Source organism: Serinus canaria, chromosome 1A (assembly GCF_022539315.1).
Source record: "Serinus canaria isolate serCan28SL12 chromosome 1A, serCan2020, whole genome shotgun sequence".
Classification (NCBI taxonomy): Eukaryota; Metazoa; Chordata; class Aves; order Passeriformes; family Fringillidae; genus Serinus; species Serinus canaria.
The window spans coordinates 70585857-70608803 of record NC_066314.1 but is presented as its reverse complement, the minus strand read 5'-3'; the positions used below and the strand labels follow the sequence as shown (position 1 = coordinate 70608803).

The 22947-nt window shown below is 42.3% G+C and overlaps 1 protein-coding gene across 3 annotated transcripts; it reads left to right on the top strand.

Moving 5' to 3' along the window:
- The first annotated feature begins 802 nt into the window (after nt 1-802).
- On the top strand, nt 803-22218 carry LOC103820493 (solute carrier organic anion transporter family member 1C1-like). 3 transcript variants are annotated; one of them, XM_018919858.3, is made up of 15 exons: nt 803-1140; nt 4724-4869; nt 6095-6236; nt 6332-6464; nt 7416-7543; nt 7746-7892; nt 10068-10166; nt 11159-11395; nt 12510-12674; nt 13983-14178; nt 16214-16379; nt 17115-17296; nt 18641-18705; nt 20059-20176; nt 21270-22218. In XM_018919858.3, the coding sequence occupies exons 2-15, from the start codon at nt 4759-4761 to the stop codon at nt 21490-21492; spliced, it is 2112 nt and encodes a 703-aa protein (XP_018775403.2). In that variant the 5' UTR covers nt 803-1140; nt 4724-4758; the 3' UTR covers nt 21493-22218. The 3 variants fall into 3 exon arrangements, with proteins under 3 accessions (XP_018775403.2, XP_018775401.2, XP_030094399.2); XM_018919856.3 differs by lacking the exon at nt 803-1140 and adding an exon at nt 2440-3007; XM_030238539.2 differs by lacking the exon at nt 803-1140 and having other exon boundaries at nt 4752-4869; nt 6135-6236.
- Nucleotides 22219-22947: the final 729 nt, after the last annotated feature.

The following is a 22947-nucleotide window of genomic DNA, read 5'->3' as shown; positions in this document are numbered from 1 at the left end:
AAATAACCTCTGGGAGGAAGGAGAAAGCTCCATCAGTGCAGCCAAGCTAAAGCAGTGACAAGGGGGTCCCCTCGTGCAGAGCTTTCTCGGCTGAGCAACAAGGGGCAGAGTGGAAGCTGCATCTGCTTCACCTCAGCAGATGTTCTAGAAATTCTGCATTTCTGAGATGTCTGCCACACAAAATAACCTCTGGGAGGAAGGAGAAAGCTCCATTAGTGCAGCCAAGCTAAAGCAGTGACAAGGGGGTGCCCTCGTGCAGAGCTTCTTCCACTGATGAACAAGAGGCAGCTCCAGAGTGGAAGCTGCATCTGCTTCACCTCAGCATGGCAGGAGGCCAGGGCTAGAAATTCCGCGTTTCTGAGGTGTCTGCCACACAAAATAACCTCTGGGAGGAGGCTGAGCACTGTCTCTGGGTGTCCCTGGCTGCAGAGCATCCTGTCCCCTTTAGATGTGGTTCACAGCACTCGGTGCTGCCTGCAGCCAGCCAGGCACATCCCTGCTCTGGGAAGGAGGAAGGTGGTGCTGCCCAGCCAGGCTGGCAGGAGGCAGCTCCTGGGGCTCTTGCAGCCCCCCTGGACACACAGCCTGTCACAGCCAGCCCTGGCCATGCTGGGAGCAGCAGCAAACACTTCCTCATTGCTAACCTGCTCCCCTGATTTTGGGTTTCTGGGCTGCCATGGGCCTTGCAGAACAGGTTCCCAGTACAGCCACTTGTCAGGCTGCTGGCTGACACAGCAGCCCACGGTGTGGCATGCTCAGATATAATTTCCTTTCTGCTATTCTTTTTTTTTTTTTTAATTTAATTGTTGGCTCTGGTGCTGTGCTCCTCCAGCACGCTCCCCTGGGCTGGCCAGCACCTGCAGGTGTCCTTGTCCCTCCAGGACTGCTCTTCCATAGCAAGGAAGGAAGTTCCTCACCTGCCAGCAGCTGCTGCATCACACCTGATCTGGACAAGGCACGATGGCAAACGCTGCCCCAGGCACTGCAGCTCAGCCTGCAAAAGCTGCACAAGACTGTTTCTGTGAAGGCTTTTGCAGTGGGATTCATCTCTCCTGACTTTCTCTTGCCAAAAGCTGATCTGATCTTGGCTGACCAGCCTTCCACAGCCATATCTGGAGCTCATCCCATCTCCTACCCAAAGTAAGTATCCAGAATAGATCAAAGGACCCATTTCTTTGGGAATGCTTCTTTTCCCTCCTCCGTGAGGCGAGCCTGGCTGGGTGGCTCATCTGGAGGTGTCTGCACTGAATCCATGAGGGGCTGCCCTGTGAGTGGACATGGCCATCTGTATGCCAGGTCACAGGAGCCATGTCCCCTACAGACAAACTTCTGTGTGCTCAGCTTTAAAACACTTTTCTTGTGGCTGTCTCATCTCTGTGCTTCAGAGCCTGCTCTCCTGACAGACAGTGGGCTTGCAGGGGCCTTTCCAACACGCTTCACTTTTCCCACCTGCTTGCAGACTGACAAGAATAAATAGAGAATCCATTGCTAATGTTCACACATTTTTTCCTGCTAGCTTTGCAATATTGTAATAGTTAAAAGCAGTCCCAATACAGATTGCAGTGTGTATAAATTTGACATTACCAGATGATGCAAAATCTGATTCATTCTTATGATATTCTGTTAAATGAATCTAAGCTTTTAAAACACTGAAAAAAGTTAAAACAATTAAGGCATTAAGAAGTAGGCAAAGACAAGTGTTCTTCACCTGAGTAAAAGTATGCAAATGAAAATCAATTTATCTGAAGAATGGGTTTGATGGATTTCCCATATTCTGAACTCTTTTAAGAGAGCTGTTTCAACATGTACATTGTTCCCTTGCATTAAAACTGAACTAATTAAACAAGAAATCAGCATTAAATAGGAATGCAGGAACACTACATTAAAGGGGTCATAGAAAATAGCACTTTGTTCTCTTGCAAATATGAAATGGTAGAAATGAGCTGTGTTTTCATTTGCTCATTGAGGGCAAATATAGAGGGCATATAGGTGTGCTGGTGAAACAGAAAAATTGAAACTTGAAATTAAGACCCATAATAAATTGATGCACATATAGTGATCACAGTAAAATGTGTGAAGTTCTATCAAGCAAAATCCAATAACAAGAGCAAACATGGCAGATAAAATGTCTGCAGTTAACCTGCCAGCTTCAGGGGGCAATGAGAGAGAGCTTGCATATTTATGTACTCAGCAAGTTTATAACTTCTTTTAGCTTTCATAATTGTTATTTTTTAGTTCTGACTAAAGGTTCTGATTCCATGATTCCATAACTCATCAATAATTGAGTTCATTCAGTCTTTAGCAAATCCCTTAGTGTAATTTTGTACAGAAGAAGATAAGCAAGGCTCTGCATGCCAACCACTGGACTGGGGTGAATTGCGTGTCACTGCATTGGGGTCGTGACACAGAGGGCTCACACCAAAACTGGCAGATGGCCATGAGCTGCTCCTGCCCTTCCAGGAGCTCAACCATCCCTTGGTGTTTCTGTGACCCTCCTCCAAGGCACCAAGGAGTGAGAGCTGGGAGGCTCCAGGTGCTTGGAGAAGCTGAGCCTGCCCTCCCAGGGCTGCTGTGCCCGAGCTGAACCACTCTGTGCTCCTTGGGTGGATGGCAGGGAGCTCCCTTTGAGAGGTGCTTGATGCAGCTCCAATGTTTGGGCATCAGGGAAGAAAAAAAAAAAAAAAAGAAAAGGAAAAAAAAAAAAAAAAGAAAGCAAGAGTGAAGGAAACAAGTTGTTCCAGGCGGGAGAGGCTGGCACTGCTGCAGGTAGGCTGCCAGAGCAGTGGCAGCAGCAGACCTGCCTCCTCCTGCACAGCTCCCGCACGGCTGGCCGGCGGAAAGTTTTGCAATCACCATAAGAAGGAAATCCAAGGTTTAAGAGCCATGTGGTGAGGTGCTGCACTTGTGGGAGCAGGCTGTGTCCCAGCTTTGGCCGTGACGCTGCGCTGGCTCCGAGCCTGGAGCCCGGGCACGGGAGAGAACCAGCCTGGCACCGCTGTGACACGAAGTAAGTGACTGCTCTGTCCCTCCTCCTGCTCCCTTCCTTCCCTGGTGACCCCGTTTGTTTGTTCAGTCTGAGCTCCCAGCGCAGCCTTTCTGCACATCTCCTTGTCACTAAACTTGAAAGGCTTTAAGGTACAATTCTGCCAATTCAATTTTTTGTTTTTTAAAGGATAAGTGCTGTCACTCCCGTCGGGAGCAGAGTGTTTTATCCCTCTGTGGCAAAACTATCCATTACCCTAATTCAATAATGAAATCTTTTATCATTTTTGTTGCTTCATTTAATTTTAAATGCCACTGGTGTCAATGATTCACTGGTTTGCCAAAGTTCAGATTCTCATAGAGTGGTTATGGAAAATGTGATTGCTCAATTAGGTACAATTCGATTGGTCTACAATTTAACATTTTCTATGAGTTTCAGGTAGATTATCAGTCTGGCACCACAAATAAAATTTTATATTTCAAATTTGATATATTGAAAAGAAAACCACGTCACTGATTTAGATACTGCTTATTTACCAGAGTCAGTTGTTTCACAAAGTTAATCACCAGCAAAATACAAACCAATAAAGAATGTATTTGCTTTAGAGAACTCTGTCTTTCAGCTCCTATCCTATAAAGACTGGGGGAAGTGTGACTTCACCATAATTTAATTATCTATAGCTTACTTTTGAAAGTTTTTTGATTTAGAAGCTGCTGAAGATGGTCTAAGGGAGATTAAGCCCCTTTGGAAATTTCATATGGGGCTTACTCTGAAATATACATGCTTGCTTTTCACAGTCCCCTCCTACTGGAGTAGGATTTGGAACTAAAATTTGGACCTAAGATTTGAAACTAAAACAAAAATAAAGTTAGAGTCCTAATGAGGCTTTATATCTCTCTATGAGACATTAGTGCCTGTTTTCAGTGGTTAGGAGTAGGTTCTGGGGGATTGTTGGGTTTCTAAGTGTGTTGTCCTTTCTGGCATAGGTGGGCATTTCCCAGGAAACCCAGGTAGCCCTGGGCATCTTGCTTAAAACTTTATCAATCTTATTAAAATATCTGCATTTATCATCTGTCCTGCAGGAACTTCTGAAGGCTTGTGGGCTTACAGATAGTCATTATTTGTTTCTTTTGATCAGTGCTCTGTTTCCCCTTAATACATCTTTACCTGCCATAATGCTCAGCCTATTTTCTCCTCTGTCATTTGTGGTCTGATCTACAAAGATTTATCCAACTAAAAACGTTACTCATTCAAATGCTGACAGAATTGTAGTGTTCACTAAGAAATTCCTCAGAAATATAATAGCAGAAGCCTACTGGATCACACCAAAGATCCATTTATTCTGGAACCCTGATCAAAAATGGATATCTCAGAAAGAATTGGCTCAAGGGTGGTGAAGATGTTTTTCTGACAAACTGTCCCAGCCTCCAGCTGCCTGGGGACTTTCCTTTTCCACAGAGATTTCTACAGATCTTCAGTGAGTTATCTATAACTTTTCCATCTGTCCAAGAAAGTCCTGGAGCCTTTTAGAAAGCAGATGTCACAGATCAGGTGCACCAGTCCTTAATTAGCTGCAGTAGTTACTTTGAGCACTCTTTAATGGGTTTTTTCCAAAGATGAGAAAAGATTCCATGTGCAGAAATCTCCAGCAATGTCTCACCACTGAGTATGTCTGAAAAGCATTGGAACATGCCATTCTTCTCCCAATAAAAGTTAAACACAGCAATGTTTTTCAAACAGGAAGACCTCCATTTCAGACCTGGAGAAGGAACACCATGGACAGACCAACCACTGCTGGCCAGCTTAAAGAAAAATCCCTGTTCCAGGACAGTGGTGGCAGTGCAGCTCCTGCCAGGACTCTGTGCCATAATTGCTCAAAGCTAAAGGTATGGAAGAGCCCCCACCACACAATTTCTCTGGAACACTGAATTTTCATTTGAAGTCCTGTCAAAGTTCAGTCAGTTATGAATGGCACTGATGGGTGCTCTGTGTGTTGGGAAAAATGATCTGGGCTGCATCCACAGGGGGATGGAAGGGATTTGGGCAGCAGGGGAGGGAGAGGATTCTGCCCTGCTCTGCTGAAACTCCACCTGCAGAGCTGCCTCCAGCCCTGGGGTCCCAGCACAGGACATGGAGCTGCAGGGATCCAGAGGGATGGAGCAGCTCTGCTGGGAGAATGGGGGCTGGAGAAGAGGAGGCTCAGGGGTGACATCCTTGTACCTGAAGGAGCTAACAAGAAAAATGAAAACAGAATATTGACAAGGGAGAATGACTTCAAACTGATAGAGAGTGGGTTTGGATGAGATATTAGGGAGAAATCCTTCCCTGTGAGGGTGGTGATGCCCTGGCACAGGCTGCCCACAGAATCTGGGGGTGCCCCTGAATCCCTGGAAGAGTCCAAGGCCAGGTTGGATGGGGCTCTGAGCTACCTGGTCTGGTGGAAGGTGTCCCTGCCCAGGGCAGGGGGTGATCTTTAAGGTGATCTAAAGGTCTAAAGATGATCTAAAGATGATCTTAAAGATGATCTAAAGATGATCTAAAGATGATCTTTAATGTCCCTTCCAAGCCAAACCATTCTTGTTCTGTGGTTGTGATTCCAAGCACACAGAAGTCAATAAATGTGCTCAGAAGTTGGAAAATGAGGTCATGTTTTCCTAACAATTCATTTAGAGGTGTGCTGTAGTCACAGTGGTAGTTGCAGATATATCTTTTTATTCCTGATTTTAGAACAGGAGAAGGAGGGTAATAAGATATAAGTGCCAGATATGAGTACATGATATAAGTACCAGAAATAAAGAACAAGTTTTTCCTAAGGAAGAAGTTTTTCCTATGGAAAAACTGCAAGTTTTTCCTGGACCAATATGTTCTAGAAAGTTAGAAGGTGCATACCATCAATGTCAATTTTCCTTCTCTTTGAAGTAGCAGAGGTTTTGGAGGCCCCCCTAAAAGAGAAAGTAAAATCTGTTTTAATGTTAACAATAGGAAGATTCTCCTCACAGAGAACTAGAAAGCAAAGCATGGGATTTTTGTGTTTCTTGAGTGGCTTGCTCAGGCATCCAGGCGAAAAGCAAAAACTGTCACTTTGCAAACTCAATTATTTTCTCTCTTCAGATATTTCTTGGAGCTCTAGCTTTTTCCTTTTTTGCCAAAGGATTTTCTGGGAGCTACATGAAGAGCATGTCCAGTCAAATTGAAAGGAGATTTGAGATCTCATCATCGATTGTTGGCATTATTGATGGCAGCTTTGAGATAGGTACATGTACTCCCAAAGTGGATCCGTGCTTCTTAGCACCCTTTCACTCCCAAAAAACCGATTTTTGGTGCTTGCTCTCTCTCCTGTTGATGCAGGTAACCTGATGGTGATGGTGTTGGTGAGCTACCTTGGACCAAGAGTTCATAGGCCAAAGATCATTGCTGTTGGGTGTCTCATCATGTCTGTGGGAGCCTTTTTGTCAGTGATGCCTCAGTTCCTAATGGGACGGTAAATATGGAGACTTTTCCTCTTGTGCACCAATGGAACTGGATCATACAAAGTGGTTTTTAAAGCACACAGCTGAGTTAAAAGCTTGACAGTACTAGTTTCCTACAGCTATTCCAACAGGAAAATGGGTGGATTTTTAAATATTGGCTGATTTCCTCTCTGAAAGCTTACCTGTTGCTACAGATCAGCAGGAGAGAAACCTCAGATTTCTACAGAACTTATGCATAACTGAGATAAAGTGGGTTGAATTTTCCCCTGGGATGGATATAATATAAATATAAATATAAATATAAATATAAATATAAATATAAATATAATATAAATATAAATATAAATAATAGAAATAGAATAGAATAGAAATATACACAATAGAAATAATATAAATAATGAAACTAATATAAATATAATTTTAAAAAATGTTTCCTTTTTAATGTTCAAGTTAACTGTAATTAGATCTTGATGGAAAAGGTTTCTATCTCCATGGTGGCTACTCATGATAAGCTCTTTAAAATGCTGAAGGTTTTAATCTAAACTTGGGGAGAGTTAAATATCTAAATACCCCATTCACATTTAAGCTATAGTTGTCAGATGCAGGTCCTACCTTTCCAATCCTTTGGGATGCTTGCATCTGCCACAAAGGTAAGCAAGAGGTGCCATTATGGAAAAACACAGATGTGGATGAGCTCTGCCTCTGTCCTGCAGTCTAAAGAATGATCTCTGGGAGCAGATTTGTTGCTCTTTATCTCAGGAAAATATTGGGGTTAGAATCATCCCAGCATTTGGAAATGGTATGGAGATACCCATTTTTTTTTAAGCAAAGCCCTGGGAATGGGCCTCCCCTGCCCTCTGTGTGTGTGAGACAGGATTGAACATTTGAACAGGGCTCAGAGCTGCCTCCTGCAGAGCAAGGTCCCCCATGTGCCAGCTGTATTTCACACAGTTGTTTTCCAGTTACAATTATGAAAGGATAACTGTTAGTGTGGACAACTCCTCCTCGAGTGTGTCAGCTTGCTCCCCGGGGGCTGAGGGCCCTCCAGCCACAGATGCTCCAGAAACTCTCAGCACGGTGATAAATGCTGGTAAGATACAGCTCTGATGCTGGATTCTCTTCTGCCTGTCCCTGTTGGACACCCTTTGTTTTAAAACCCCTGCTAGAAACCATGACCTATACAAACCCACCCTATAATGATTGGTAATCCCCATATTTTATCTTATTTTACTGCTGCTGTAGAGCACTGACAGAATTATGTTCACAGAAGTATAAATGTTTATGGCCTGCAGGATGTGAGAAAACAACAAATTCCTATCTGTGGCTCTTTGTGCTGGTGGGGAACCTTCTACGTGGAATTGGGGAAGCACCAGTTATGCCTCTGGGAGTTTCATATATTGATGATTTTTCTAAAGAAGAAAACTCAGCATTTTACATAGGTAATGTACAAATGAGCCATTTTTATGCTAGACATTCTGTTCTTTAACATATCTATAGTCAAGCAACAAAAAAAACTCAACAAAAGAAATTATCTGGGTAACTTTGAGCTGTACAAAAACAGAGACAAAAAAAACCACCCCAAGCAGTGCAAAAGGGGTGTCATATTTATTTTCTAGGGATAACTCCAGGATGGCATTTTTGCTTTCTCAGAGGAGCTGCTGTGGTGAAGAGAAGCAAAACCAAATACTCATTTCCCCAAAGTGCAAAGTCATATCTGTCTTATCTGGCATATCCACTTCAGTACCACATCTTCAGAGAACCAAATTCTCCCTAACCACTCTTTCACAGAGCAGGGAATGATCCTTAATTGAGGATCTCTAATGAAGTCCCAATTAATTACAGCAACGTGAGTGTGCTTCAGGAGCTCTTACCTGACTTCTTGAATTTCACATTCAGCACACTTCCAGGTGAAAGCATTTCAAAGTCACTCTCTGCTGAAGGAAAACACCACCTTGCCAGGGTGTTGTAACAAATCCTGTCTAATTGGGGTTTTGATCTTGTTTTGACGGCGCGTATCCTATTGCCCAAGACAGAGACCTACACCCCAGCTAATTAATTTCTTGGCAAACTGATTTGGCAGCACGGGGTGTTTGTGTGGCCTGAAGTCAGTTGGGTGAAACTGAGCTGCTCAGAAGGACAGTGAGACACAGTTTCAGGAAGAGCTCAGCATGTGATGTTCAGGGTAAGGCCAATGTCTTCATGTGGGAATGAGGAAACCTGCAGGCTGAAGGAAATGGAAGTATTGTGTCCAAAAAACAAGCATTGCACTCAGCAGTTATCCAAGACATCTGTAATCACCTCTGAGCTTCTGATTAAAGGTATCTTAAAAAGTTTAGCTGAATTTTTTTCTTGTCAGAATTTAATGTGGGAAAGATTGAGACAGGTTGGGGACTACTGGGCAAGTGGGATCAAAAAAATAAAGTAAACATGGATTCACCAAAATGGAAATTCATTTATGCCAGAGAAATAAAGTATTTAGCTAACAGTTTATTAAAATATTTCATTTTTACATTCAGAATAGCAGTTTTCAGTCACTTTTTCCATTTTGGTGGACTGAACCACTTTGTAAAAAAAGTGGAAGTTAAAACAGTCTTTTCTATAGAACAAGACTTTATTTTCTTGGCTAACTTTAATTATTTTCTGTATCTTCTTTTTCATCATCTGAAAGGCTGAATCAATTTATAATCAGTGTTCTTTTAAAGCACAAACATAAAAAAACCCCGTCCTATAATAAAAAGGTCAGTCAAGCCTTGCTGGTGAATTTTGAGCACTAATCTCATTGTTTTACCCTGAACAAGAAGTCTCAGCTTTGTCTCTCTTCTTTCCTTTGTCCTTTAATGTTTTCTTGAGTAAGAACATAAATTATTTTGAGGCAGAGACAGCATTTTCCTACCAGAATGAACTAAAATAATTTTGGTAGAGTTTTGGTGACAGCAATAACACTTGCCATGGGAAGGAGCAGAACATTTAGCATATTTGTTAAGATGTAACAATTTATTACAGAAGTTCTGGGTGATAAACTGAACAATCACTACAGTCAGAAGAGAGTTGGCAAAACCAGCCCTCTCTCAGGAGGAAAATCTCTGCAGTAGGACACAAAAGGATTTACAGAGCACAGTGCTGGATGTGGGCAAGAACTTACAGGTGTTTGGTAAAGAATTCCTTCTTTTCCAATGGAATGAAACCTTCTGCAAATTCAAGGTGTCAGTTCTGCACTGGAATTCAGGAATCCAAATTACTGAGCTGTGGTTTGGTCCCGTTACCTGCTCACAACTAAATTTCAACAGAACACACAAAGCGGCGAGGGAGTGTGAGAACCTATGCTTGACTTATTGAGAAGATCTTTTATTTTATTTTATATTGATTGCCACTAGTGGCAGCCAAAATCAAACTGTGCTTTATTTACACATCAGGTCAGCAAAAGGCAGTGTGGGTTTCTGGCAGCCTTCATTTGCTCCTGGGGGCATCCCAGCTTCTGATCTCCACCCCAGCTGCGGTCAGGGCACCTCGGGACGTTCCACAATGGCCTGCTCCTTCCTCTCTCATCTCCCTGCCCTCAGAGAGGAAGGCTTGCCTTGCCCATGCGGTTTTTTGCTGTCTCCCTTCTCCTGCAGGCCTGGTGAGATCCTCAGGCATGTTTGGGCCAACGCTGGGCTTCCTGCTGGGCTCCTTCTGTGCCAGCCTCTGGGTTGACGTCGGCGTCGTGGACATCGGTGAGGGACCGTGGCCACCACCGTGGGGTGGCACATCAAGCCAGAAGGTGTCTGGGTGTAGGAGCCTCCTCACCAAGAAGCACCTTCCCAGCTCACTGCCCCAAAACCAGGGTTTTTTTGGGGAGATTTTCCTGCTCAAAAATTGAGGTTTTAAAATCAGGCGTCGTAGCGCGGTTGGAACAGCCCTTGAAAAACCCTCACTGTTTTTTTTTTAATGCTTGCACACACACTTGTTGCACCCTTGCTGTGCAGCTGAGAACAAATTGATTGAATAAAAGGCCCATCCCCATGTTGAGGGAACAGGGAAAGGCTCAAGGACACTTTCAACACCCAGCAAAAAAGTATGTTCTCTAAAAAGCACGCAGCAAAGATTCATCTCAAAATTCATGCTGTGGTTCAAATCACTTAAAAGTCTCTAATCCCAGGGAAAAACTGAGGAAATTTGAGGAAAAACTGTAGAGTTTGGGGATGGAGAAGGAGGGCACTCTGGGATATTGAGAATGGGAAGGGCTTTTTTTTTTATGTGGTAAAGATCCTTTTGCTCATTCCCCCAGAGAGTATTGGACGATTGTGGCCAGAAAATGCCACCATGGGCCTGAAGGGACACAGCTATTTTTGCCTGCATGGAGCTGATTCCCTTCTGGGGATGGGTCATTCACAATTTACCCAGAGCAGCTGTGGCTGCCCCTGGATCCCTGGCAGTGCCCAAGGCCAGGCTGGATGGGGCTCTGAGCCACCTGGGACAGTGGAAGGTGTCCCTGCCCAAGGCAGGGGGTGGGACAAGATGATCTTAAAGGTCCCTTCCAATATAAACTATTCCATGATGCTGTGATTTGAAACAAAATGCATTTAAATTCTTCTTATGGGACACAGATGACCTCTGCTCTATTTTTTAAATTGTATATATGAGGATATACAGTAATGTATAATAATCTATTATAATTGCTCTGCACAATAGTTACCCTATTTTCCTGTCTTTCTGTATTTTATAGATGCCATCAGCATAAACCCCAAGGACACTCGTTGGGTTGGTGCCTGGTGGCTTGGATTGCTTATCTGTGGAGCTGTCAACTTCATTGCTTCCTTGCCTTTCTGGTTTTTGCCCTATTCCTTACCAAAGGAAGGAGAGAATGAAGACTTGAAGATCAGTCACTTGTCTGTTCAAGGAGATCCCTGTAAAATAGAACCCCCAGCTCAGCCACAGTTACAGTTCTCAGAGGCAGTAAAAGGTGAATGATTATTGCCCAGATATTTGCATATGAATTCTGTCATGGATTCACTGTGAGCTGAGCATGGACTCACACAACCTTCAGCAAAATGCACATTTCTGCAGTGTAAACTATGGACAAAAATGTCCTTAATTTGTGCTATTATAATTACATGCTAAGGGCGAGTTTCAGTCCTCTCCTGATGTCAGACAGCTGGGAAATACCTGTGCTGTTTCTCTGAGCCCCAGAGATGCTCAGCTGGGAGTTGTGAGGTGATGCATTACAGCTGCAATCCCATGGTTATGTGGGGAGAACATCCATCCCTCGCTGATGACCAATCCATGGTGGGCAGGCCAGGCAAGATGGGCAGGGTTTGGCAAAGAAACTGAGGCAAATGTTTGGGAAGGAAACGTGGAGCTCATTAAGGCTGCCTTAGATGTTGGAGACTCCCTGGGTTTGTAGCTCCTGTGTTTCATCTCAGGGATGCTGAATCCATCTCGTATAGGAAACACCAGATCCAACCAGCCTTTGCTTTTATTTTTATATTTTTATTATTAGAGCCAAGGTTTTGTTTGCAAATATGTGCACACCTGCAGTAGATGTGTTTTGAACTCTCACCTTTTAGGCAGCCGTGCCAAGAGCCAGACTGCAGTCTAGGTGCAGGTGTTGATGTCCACTTTATTTTAAAGGTTTTTAATTTTCTAACCAAGGGTCCCAGCAGTGATTCCAGCCCTTTTTGGGGCCAGGTGCTTCTGTTCTCTAACCATCACCCTCTTGTGGGCTCCTTGTGTGGTTGGAGAGGGCTCCTGCTTTAGGAACCCCTCTTGGTGGAGGGTGCTGATGCTCTGTGCAGGCATTGAGGAGGTGCTGTGAGTGAGGAGCCCTGTGCCCCACACAGAACAATCCAGGATCCTGATTCCCAGCTCAGCATCCTCTGTGCTGCTCCTCCTTTCACACCAGGAATGTGTTGGCAATGAGAGCTCTCACCTGAGCAATCAGGTGCTGTGATGAGCACACAATTATAACCTGCAAGGCAGCCAGCAATTAAATCCAAGCTCATTTCACTGTCTAAAGGATGCCAAAGCAGCTCCTCTCTGTGCTTAGCAGGCTGTTCAGTGTTTCCTCTCTGTTGCAGATTTCTTGCCAGCACTCAGGAAGCTGTTTGGAAATCCAATTTATGTGGTGTTCATCTTCCTCACTGTTCTGCAGTACAATTCCCTTGTTGGGATAATAACCTACGAGACAAAGTTTATGGAGCAGCAGTTTAATGTGTCAGTGGCAAAAGCCATCTTTTTAATTGGTAGGTACCTGACTTCTCTTCCAATTCCAGGGTCAAAAAGGGAGCTTTTATTTGTTATCTTGCCTTCTGTTTTAGAAGGAGCTTATGTGAACTTTTTTTGGTTAAAAAGAAAGCATGTTGTGGTTTCCTAATTTTCTTACTGTATTTTGAAAATGGATGTTCATTTCAGTGTTAATTCTCCTAGTGCTCCTAATTCACTGAGCTAGAGGATTATTAAAACTGGGTATGAGTTTTGGTGGTGAGATTTGGGCTGTGTTTGTTTTCATGAGTAAAAACCACACATCAGACATCAGCTGCAGCTAAGTAAAAACCAATAGAAAAGGAATTTTAAAATGTTTAATGAAATGTGTCATTATTTTTTTTCTTTTCAGAGTAACATATTGGTATAAGTCTTTTTTCCTTTTGATTACAAATCCAAATTTTATAAGCAATAAGAAACCAAAATATAAAAGTATGAGGAATTTCATTAATTTCAAAGCTGTTTTTCTATTTACCAGTTCCTTCAGAAATAAGCACTTTATAGTGTTCTGCAAAAAAGGAATGCTGAAATTACATTAATCTTGTGATTGAGATGGTCTCATGATCTGGAAGGAAAACCAGGCTCTGTGAGGTCATTGCAGAACTGATACTGAATTACTTTAATCTGAAGACACAATGCCTTAGTCAGCTACAAGTGTGGGAAGAACTTTCCTTTTCCTGTCTTTTTTTCTTGAATGCTGAGAAAATTTTACAGAAACGACCAAGCAAACCAACCAAGAGTAAAAGCAGAGAAAGGCCAACCCCTGCCAGGAACACCTTGTCAAACCTCTCTGTTTAGCAAGGGCTGGTGTTTGTGAAACACTGAACAGATGAAATCTGAATGGAAATAATCTCATTATTCACTCTCAGGTCAAAATGGAATCCAGTGCAGAACCAGATGCAGCTTCCTTTTCTCTTCCACTTTGGAGCTTTCACAAAGTTTTCAGTTTTATTTTATACAAAGTGTGTATGAGCTAAGGCATCATCATTTACTCCAGTTCCTTACAGGCACCTGTACAGGTTTTGTTGTATCTACATACAAACCACAATACAGTAAAAATGAATATTGAGGAGTTGAGCTTTCTAAAGGCATGGTTTAGAAAAGAAAATGGGGATGTGAGATTAATAGAAGGTAATACTTAGAACCTCAAAGAATCAGTCCAAAAATAGGTATCTGATACCTATTTATTCTAATTAAATATATCTGTTTGTTTTAGAAATTTATTCTAAAAGAGTCAATGTGACTTTTAGAGCGAGAGCAGTTGACTTTTTTTTTATGTCTCTTTGCAGGTGTGATACTGCTGCCTGTCACAATCCTGGGCATGTTTCTGGGAGGTTTCCTGATCAAGAAATTCAAGCTGCAGATAACTGAGATGGCCAAGTTTGCCTGCATCACCTTCCTGCTGGCGTTCGTGGTGAACCTGCTGTACTTCACCTGCAGCTGTGAGGTGCTGCAGGTGGCTGGGCTGACAGTGCCCTACTCTGGGTTTGTACCCTCACCCCGGGCTGCCAGGGCCACTTGGCACAGCTGCTGCTTGGGGGGCATGCACAGAAAAAAATCCAAGGCTTGAGACACAACTGGCAGCCTGAAGTCATGCCTAAAGCTGGGGATGGGGAAAATATATCCATTTTATTTTCCCAATTTGTTTAAACTGGACATTTCTTTTTTTCTAAAATCTCTATTTCTTTTTTCCTAAATTCTGTTTCTGACAACATACCTATACATGCTGGCAAATTGCTAAAAAAATAGCATTTATTACAGGCAAATTGAATGTCTACATTCTCTTTCAAAGCTTTAATTTAAGGTATTGTGGGAAATGTAGGACTCTTGCATAATTGACTAATGTGATTAGGTAGAAGTCATTTATTCTTTACATAATTTATATTTTATAGAATTTATAGACTATTAAGTATATACTTTTTGATTATTTTTTCATTCTTTTTGTTTCCATTTCTCAGCATTTGTGATTGGTTACAGTCTAGGTGTTTCATAGTTTTCTGTTATTTGGGTCTTGTGATTTTGATATTTGGTTTCTCAGCTTCTTCATTTTTATTTTAGCATAGTTTATATTTTAGTAACTTGGATGGAATCTATGGTGCCCTGAGAAAACTCTGATAAGAACAGTAACAAGTGGTACAGCTGGTGCACTCTGAGGCCTGAGCTCTTCAGACACATTTCTACAGGGTGCCAGAGTCATTTCTCACAGCTGCTGTTTTGGGGTGTTGCACAGAAAAAAATCCAAGTTTTGAGACAGAATTGTCAGCCTGAAGTCGTGCCTAAAGCTGGGGATGGGGAAAATACATCAATTTTATTTTCCAAATTTGTTTAAGCTGGGCATTTCTTTTTCCTAAATTCTCTTTTTGCTAAATTTTCTTTTTCCTAAATTCTGTTTCTGACAACACACCTATATATGCTGGCAATTTGCTAAAAAAAAATGGCATTTATTACAGGCAAATTGAATTGCTACATTCTCTTTCAAAGCTTTAATTTAAGGTATTGTGGGAAATGTAGGACTCTTGTATAACTGACTCATATGAATAAGTAGAAGTTGTTCATTGTTTACATTTATATATAAATATATTAAATATTATATAAAATATTATATATATATATATATGAGCATCTACAGCATGAGAGAATATATACAAAGAGCATTTACAGTTTCTCCAGGAGAACTGAGTGGAGAATTTGGCACGTGCCAGGGCTGTTTCTGGTTAAGTGACCCATTTAGTGTTTTACCTATTTAACAATTTATATTTTGAAGACAACAACAGCCTAATGAGGGCTAAATCCCTCACTTACCTCTCTTCTAGGAGAGTTAGGGGAAATGTAGCCCCCACAATGTGTGCTTTTGGCTGAGGGAAGGGAGAAGGAGGAAGAAAAGGCAAATTTTGAACATTTTTACCTGACTTTTGACCTCACAGCGAGGATGATTTGTAGCTGCTGGGCTCCTGACACTTTCAGTGTCCTGGCACAGTGACCTGGGTCCAATGGGAAAAATGTCAATTGCTCTTTTGGTTTTATGTACTTTTTTTACTTTCACACCCTGCCTCTATCACCTGGGTATGGTAGGAGGAAATTATGGTTTTTCCTTGGGCCATGCAGAATCTCTGTTCTAGGTAGGATTTTCTTTTTCTTGGGGTGAGCTTTCAAATGCAAAATTAATCCCACACATTCCCACCCAGCCTTTTCATTTCCATGCCTTTTCAGTGGCAATCCATAGAAATGTTATTGCTTGGTTAAAATCCCAAGAGAACTTTGTTTCAGCTGAAATCATCTCAGTGTCCATATGACAATATCACAGTGCAGATATCTGTCCATTTTGGTTACTTCACTTTCTCCATGCTTTTCCTGCCTACTCCTTAATATATATAATATATTATGTATAATAATATATTTTTAATATAATTAAAAATAATAATTTTAATTTTTAATATATTTTAATATATATTATATAAGAATATATTTTAATATAAAATTCTGCTAAATAATTCCTGAATTTCTCCCTGTTGTCCTCCAGAGTGAAGCCCCTCTCCTCCAGCAAGCACACCTACACAGCCAGCTGCAATGCTGAGTGCAGCTGCAAGCTGGACCAGTGGGACCCTGTCTGTGGGGACAATGGCATCACATACATGACAGCCTGCTTTGCAGGCTGCAAATCATCAGCTGGGACAGGGAAAAATATGGTAACTATCCAGGGCATGGATGACTCTGCAATAGGACAGGGAGCAATGGTTTTAGGTTAAAACCAGGGAAGATATTTTTATCAGCAACAAAGCCATTTCTGGAATTTCAAATAATCTTGCCTGAGCAAGACTGTTAAAAACTCTGTGTTTGCAGAAGAGTGGGCGAATGCTCAGCTCTTCTGGCAGGAGCAGAATTGTCTTCACTGACAATGCTGGAAAAGACAAGCTTTGTTATCAGGCTTGTGTTTAAACATCCCATAAATGTTGTCTGGCTTCACTTCAGGAAAATTTGCCTCCAAACCCATGTGTCCTGCTAACTTCAAAGCCCATGACCAATCCAAATGCTGTTTAAGCACTTCATGACCTGTATGCATGATGCATATTTGGTCCACACTTCTGTTTTTTCTTGCTGTTGTTGTTGCACATCTTCTTCATGGGATGGCTGGAGAGCAGTTCACACCTGATTGTTTTAGCTTTGACCCTCTTTAAACGCACAGAGAGCACCTCGTGTTCTTGCAGTGGCATGGCTGAAACTAGAACTCCAGCTGCCCTGTGTCCCTGGAGCAGCTCAGAGAGGCTGGAGCAGATCAGTCTGCAGAGATGATTACAGAGGGCTTTTCAGCATCAACCACAGCCTGGCTGCTATGGGGAGTGAAAAATCTAGCTGATGAAATGGTTGTTTATTGATGCTGAATTCTGAAGAAATAAATTCTCTTTTTCACCTTCTCCTTTCAGGTGTTTCACAACTGCAGCTGTGTGGAAGGACAAGGGCTCGGGCTTGGCAATTCCTCTGCAGTTTTGGGACAATGCCAAAGAGAAAGCTGTGCCAAAGCCTTTCCTTATTTTTTAGCCCTACAGACTGCATGTGCATTTCTTTTAGCCTTAGGAGGCACTCCTACATACATGATTATGTTTAGGTGAAACACTTTACCTTACCTTGACCATAGAGCTTGGGGAAAGAGAAACAGAAAATTATATCCACTGTTTCATTCCTGCTGTGAGGAATGGCATGTGGGTCAAATCCTGCCCCTGAGGATTGATTTGCCTGTACTGTGAAATCCAGCTCTTTTCAGAGGCAGGGCAAAATATCTGTCCAGAAATTTAATTCTAATTTGATGCTGAGTGGATACTTTGGTGATGAAAGGGAGGGCATAATGCTGATCCTGAAGGCTGGGTTTCAGTTCCAATGACAGGGATGTTTTTACCAGAGCATTGGACTTGAAATGAGATGCATTGCTAAGCCACAGCCAGTGCTGTTCACATTATTCAGAGAAAAACAGGTACCTTTGTCAAGCCTTGTGGCCTCACAATATCCTCTGTGTTGGGAGAAGTCTGATACTCCCATTTTTTGGTCAGCTGATAGGCACAGAATTATAGCAGGAATATTTTTTTAAATTTTCATTCCTTCAGTTGGAAAGCAGCACCGCTATTTTACATTCAGAGGAAAAGACAATGTTTTGTGCCTGGCACGTGGAATTGTCTTTATCCTCCTGCTCATGGGTGAAGCACAGTGGTCACTGTACATGACTAAATAACTTGGCTAAGCTGCTGCTTTCCTGCAGGATTTCCAAGTGCAGAGCACACTGGGTTGGGGCCAGTTTTCAGAGCCCTAGATGGTGTGATGAGGAGCCTTTGGGGGTGATGCTGAAGAGGCAGCATGGTGGTGTATAAACTGCAGGGCAGGGCAGGCTGGGCACAGCCAGGCTCCCTCTGCCCCAGCTCAGTGCTCCCCTCTGGGTGTTGTCAACTCTCCAGCTCACCTGGTGGACACAGGCTGCTTTCCACTGGTAGCAATGAGGTGTTTTTGCAGCCAGGTCACTCCCATTCACTGTCCCTCTGTAAAATGCTGGAGGCAGAGCTGGTTAAATCAGCAAGGGCTGCACAGCCTCCTTCCCTCTGGTCATCACTGCACAGTGCAGCTTCATTAAGCCAGGCTTGAGCTTAACTTATGGGCCTGGCCTGCCTTCCCTGGGGGGTTCACTTTCCTGTCCCTGTGCCTCATCTCCCAGAAGTACTCACAACCTGTTTTCCTTTGGTTCAAGATGAGTTCCTGTGGATTCTGGTGCTCATTTCAGTGGGTGTTGTTCTGTGGAAGGAGGCTCTGCACCTGAGCTTTAACCTGGTGGGGGATGCAGTCAGGGGGCCAGGGGGCTGTGCTGGGCAAGGCACAGCTCTCCTGCAGTGGGGAGTGGGCAGGTGCTCTCAGCACGGCTGCAGATCCCTTCCTCTGCTCCTCAACCCTCTCCTTGTTTCCTTTCCAGATCTGTTTCACCAGACCTGAAATCCTTTGCTGTTGGGATAGAAGCTCTGGGTGGTAGAGTGCTAGGTAAGATTGGATTTCTTTGGGGTTTTCAAGTGGGTAATCAAAGAAGCCAAAGAGGTAGAGGAGAGGTAGCCATTGCAATGCCCTTGCTCCAGAGAAGAACAAAAGAAATTTCCCAAAATTGTTCTTTGTAAGGAGACTATACATTTCAAAATGTTTGGAAGAGCTTTCTTCATGTTTCCTGGTATTTACATATTATGATTACCTGGTCTTTATATATTATTATTGTTACGTGTTTGCATATTATGATTATCTCTTCAGATTTTTCCTCTACACTGAACATAAATGAGGCAAAGGAAGGAAATTTCATTTTAATTCTGAGTTTCTCTTTTTTTTTAATTGTGGGCACAACTAGCTGAGATTGATCAGTCTGCATATCCCTAACACCCATCCTCCCTTTTGCTGACCATAATTCACTTAAAGCTCCCGTGTACTTTGCCTATTATTCTGTTTCTTGAGTTTATCTGCAATAAACAATCATTTAATTACTCAGACACATAGTCTGCCCTGCCTCAAACAAACCTTGCCTCATCTTCCCTTGTTTGCTGATTTTGCAATCTCTGCCTTGCAGAAAAGCCCAAGTGATCATTTGGATCTCTTTCCCAATCTCCACATTTTAGCTGAAGATTGCAGAGAATCAATTTTCTACTTTGATAGGACAGTTCACTTCAGAAAACTGCACACTCTCCCCATACTGATCATGTTAAAACATTATTGTCTGTCTAAAATAAGGTCTTTCAGTACTACATAAATAGTGAATTTATTACCCAGTTTCTGTGGAGCAAGTGCTTAATTTCATCCCTTTGCACTGCACTAATCACCTTTTAATGGCAATATATATACATCAATATACCTATTAATATATACATCAATATACATGAATATTCATATGTCATGGCATGTGATTCCACATCAGGGATTGCAAAAGAAATGTGGGTTATATTATTTCTTTAAACAAAGGAAGTAAAACTTCTAATAAAAATACCATTAAAGGGAATTGCTAACATTTACCTTGCTGGATATTATTAATACAGAGGGATTCTCTGTATTAAATATTTTGATAATATTTACCTTGCTGGATATTATTAATACAGAGGGATTCTCTGTATTAAATATTTGATAATATTTACCTTGCTGGATATTATTAAGCTATTGTTTTAAGTCCATTGTTTCAACTCCCTTTAAGTGCTTTGACTGAAGGAAATCTTGTCATCTCAAAGCTGGAACTGGATGTTTAGTCCCATTCTATGCAGGCATAATTCAAAAACCTGGAGACTGACTTCCCCATTTCTCTACATGACATGAAATGATGAGATCTCCGTGTCTGAGATCATGTAATGAGATTTTTCTTTGCAGGAGGACTCCCAGCCCCTATTTATTTTGGTGCCTTGATAGATGAGACCTGCTTGAAATGGGGGACAAAAAGCTGTGGGGGATCAGGGTCCTGCAGAGTGTACGACACAGAAGAGTTCAGGTAATCCTTGTCACTGACATGTTTTATGAAAAATTCTTTCTTTAGGATTTTTCCCTCTTGAGAAACTGAGAGGCCTCAGGAACAAACTGTAAACAATTCTTATCTGCTGCTGTGGGATGCAACGGGGGGAATCTGGGATTGGTCTCATCTGGTTGTTTCCAATTAAGGGCCAATCCCAGCCCAGCTGTCCAGACTGTCTGGGTCAGAGACAAGCCTTTGTTATTCATTCCTTTGCTATTCTTAGCTTCCTTCTGCTGAAATCCTTTCTTCTATTCTTTTAGTATAGTTTTAATATATTATATATCATAAAATAACAAATCAAGCTTTCTGATACATAGAGTCAACTTTTTCATCTCTTCCCTCATCCTGGGACCCTTGTAGACAATACCACAAATCCTCACTGGGGTTTGGGCTCTGGGAGCAGGGACCAAGGGGGGCTCTCCTCATGCCAGCTCTCTGATTGGGGTCTAACAATACCACTCTTCCTTACTGGACCTTAATATGTAAATAAACCAAATAACTTTTATTCAGTCTGACATCTAAAATTGCAGGGTACTGCCTGAACTCATGAGAATCAGTTCTTTGGTTGTAGTTTGCATTAAATAATGAAATGAATGCACTGAGTGACACTTTGGCTTTGAGGGGTGCTGAAAAACTGTGGAGCACGTGTAGCTCTGCAGATTCTCCCCCTCATCTCTCATTTATTTGCTTCCTGTTGTATAAGAAATCTCCCAAACTCCCCTTGGAGGGAGGACACGAGTGGCTGGAGCTGTGCCCAGGAGCACTGAGTGTGCCAGGGAGGGACAGGGACAGCAGGCAAAAAGGCCCAGCTGGTGCAGCTCCTCTTTTGTCAGCCCTAAGCCAGAGTCTGCTGGATGGCAGCACACTCCTAAGACCTGATTCGAGCCTGTCTGGGGCTAAATATCACCAGGTCATTTGCTTTCTGCCTGCTATTTCTTATTTTCAAATGTGAAGCAATACCTGGCTGAGAATAGATGGTTTTGTCAAGCTGCTCTTTATATCCTGCTTGGTTCCATACAGAATTGGAAAGTTTTATTAATATAAATGCATTTTGTCCCTTTTTCCCCCCTAGGAATGTCTATCTTGGCCTCATTGCAGGACTACGGGCAGGATGCTGTCTGCTGTACATTGTGCTCTCTGCTTTAATTATCAAACGCTTCAAGCCTGATGGCAAAGAGATGAAAGATGTTAAAAATGCAGAAAGATCAACCAGCAAAGAACCAGAAACTGCCAACAAAAGAGAAATTCTTCCTGGTTCAAGAACCTCAGAGGAAAACGAGGAAACCTTTATGTAAAAAAACAACCCAAGGTCTTTTGTAACTTTGCCTGTGCTCCAGTTTTTCTGAGCACAAAAGGGGTCTAATTACAGACTTTAACAACTTGTTTGCATTTTGGGAGTTCAAAAAGTATCTTTGAACATTGGCTTTTTATTTGCTTTACCCTCTCTTCTTCCTTTCCTCACCAGAAACAACAAGGAGGGGAAAAGGTGTTCAATATTTTGGGGAACTCTCCCATCCTCTTGCTCTCTTTCTAGACCAACAGTAGGACAAGCCAAAATTTTGCAATTTTGCCATAAATTTGATTATGATTGAAAAATTAAGAAGAGGAAATCCTCAATAAGCTGCTTTGACATTTTTCACTGACTTTATTTCAAGTCCTCTTGCTCTGTATTTAGTCCTGCAGCTCTACATGGACAATCAAATCTCACCTGGCTTCTCTGAAGGCCTTTGATGAGCTGAGCTCCTTGTTCATGGCCAGGTGAGACCCCAGGGCTGTCACTGAGCACCCTCAGAACTCAAACTGCCCCACAACTCTGGGGTTTGGCTTGAAAAACTGTCACAGTGCAGGGCAAATGAAGTTTGCAAAGGGAGTTTTGAAGCAAAGTGTGTTCAACAGGCAAAGTGGAAAGCAAATGAAGAAATGGTGTGTTAATTTTTGCAGCACATCTCAGTAATGGGTTTGAGAAAGATGACTCTGAACTGATGCAATAAAGTGAGAGGTGTTTAAGTTTCTTTGATTAATTCTTTTTGCTGTTTGTGTGGAGGGAAGGGAGGGCATTTTCATCCAAAGGACCACTGTATTTGTACCACATATATCTAAATTTCCTTCCTTGTTTAAGGAACCTTCAGTCAACCATGAAACACAGTACTGAGTACTTGGAAATTCACAGCTTTCCACAGGCAGCCTTGTCCAGATTAAAGCTTTATTAAAGGAAGATCCCAACAGGGATTCAAAAGGGAAAGAAATCTCTAAAAATATTATAAGGGTGATATTTTGTTGACAGCTCTCAGGAAGCACCTTTGCAATAGGACCAAACCTACTTAGGAAGATCACAGCAGATTTTGTCTCCATCACCACTCACATTTTGTGGTGGTGCTGACAATTTTGCTTTATTTTCTTCTTCTAGCAGTGCTGTCCAGAAACCTAAAACTGGGGAACAAAATTCCTTTCCTAATTTTAAACTTCCTTAGGCTATGGAATAGAGATAATGGACATAAAGAAAATCTACCCCACTTTACCTGAGAAAGGAGCAGCTCAGAGGGCTAAAGAGAGAAATTCTCTGTATTAAATGATTTTTCTGGCCTTTCTTCGACCATCTGCCCCAGATGGGATGGGAACAGGGTTGGATACTCAGGGAAAGGAAGTTCCTCACATCTGGCCTTTGGGGATGGAGTTGATTGCAGTTTATTGCCTGAAGACAATGAGCAGCACATGTAGACATTGTGTTTTCCATTCACAGCTCTGATTAT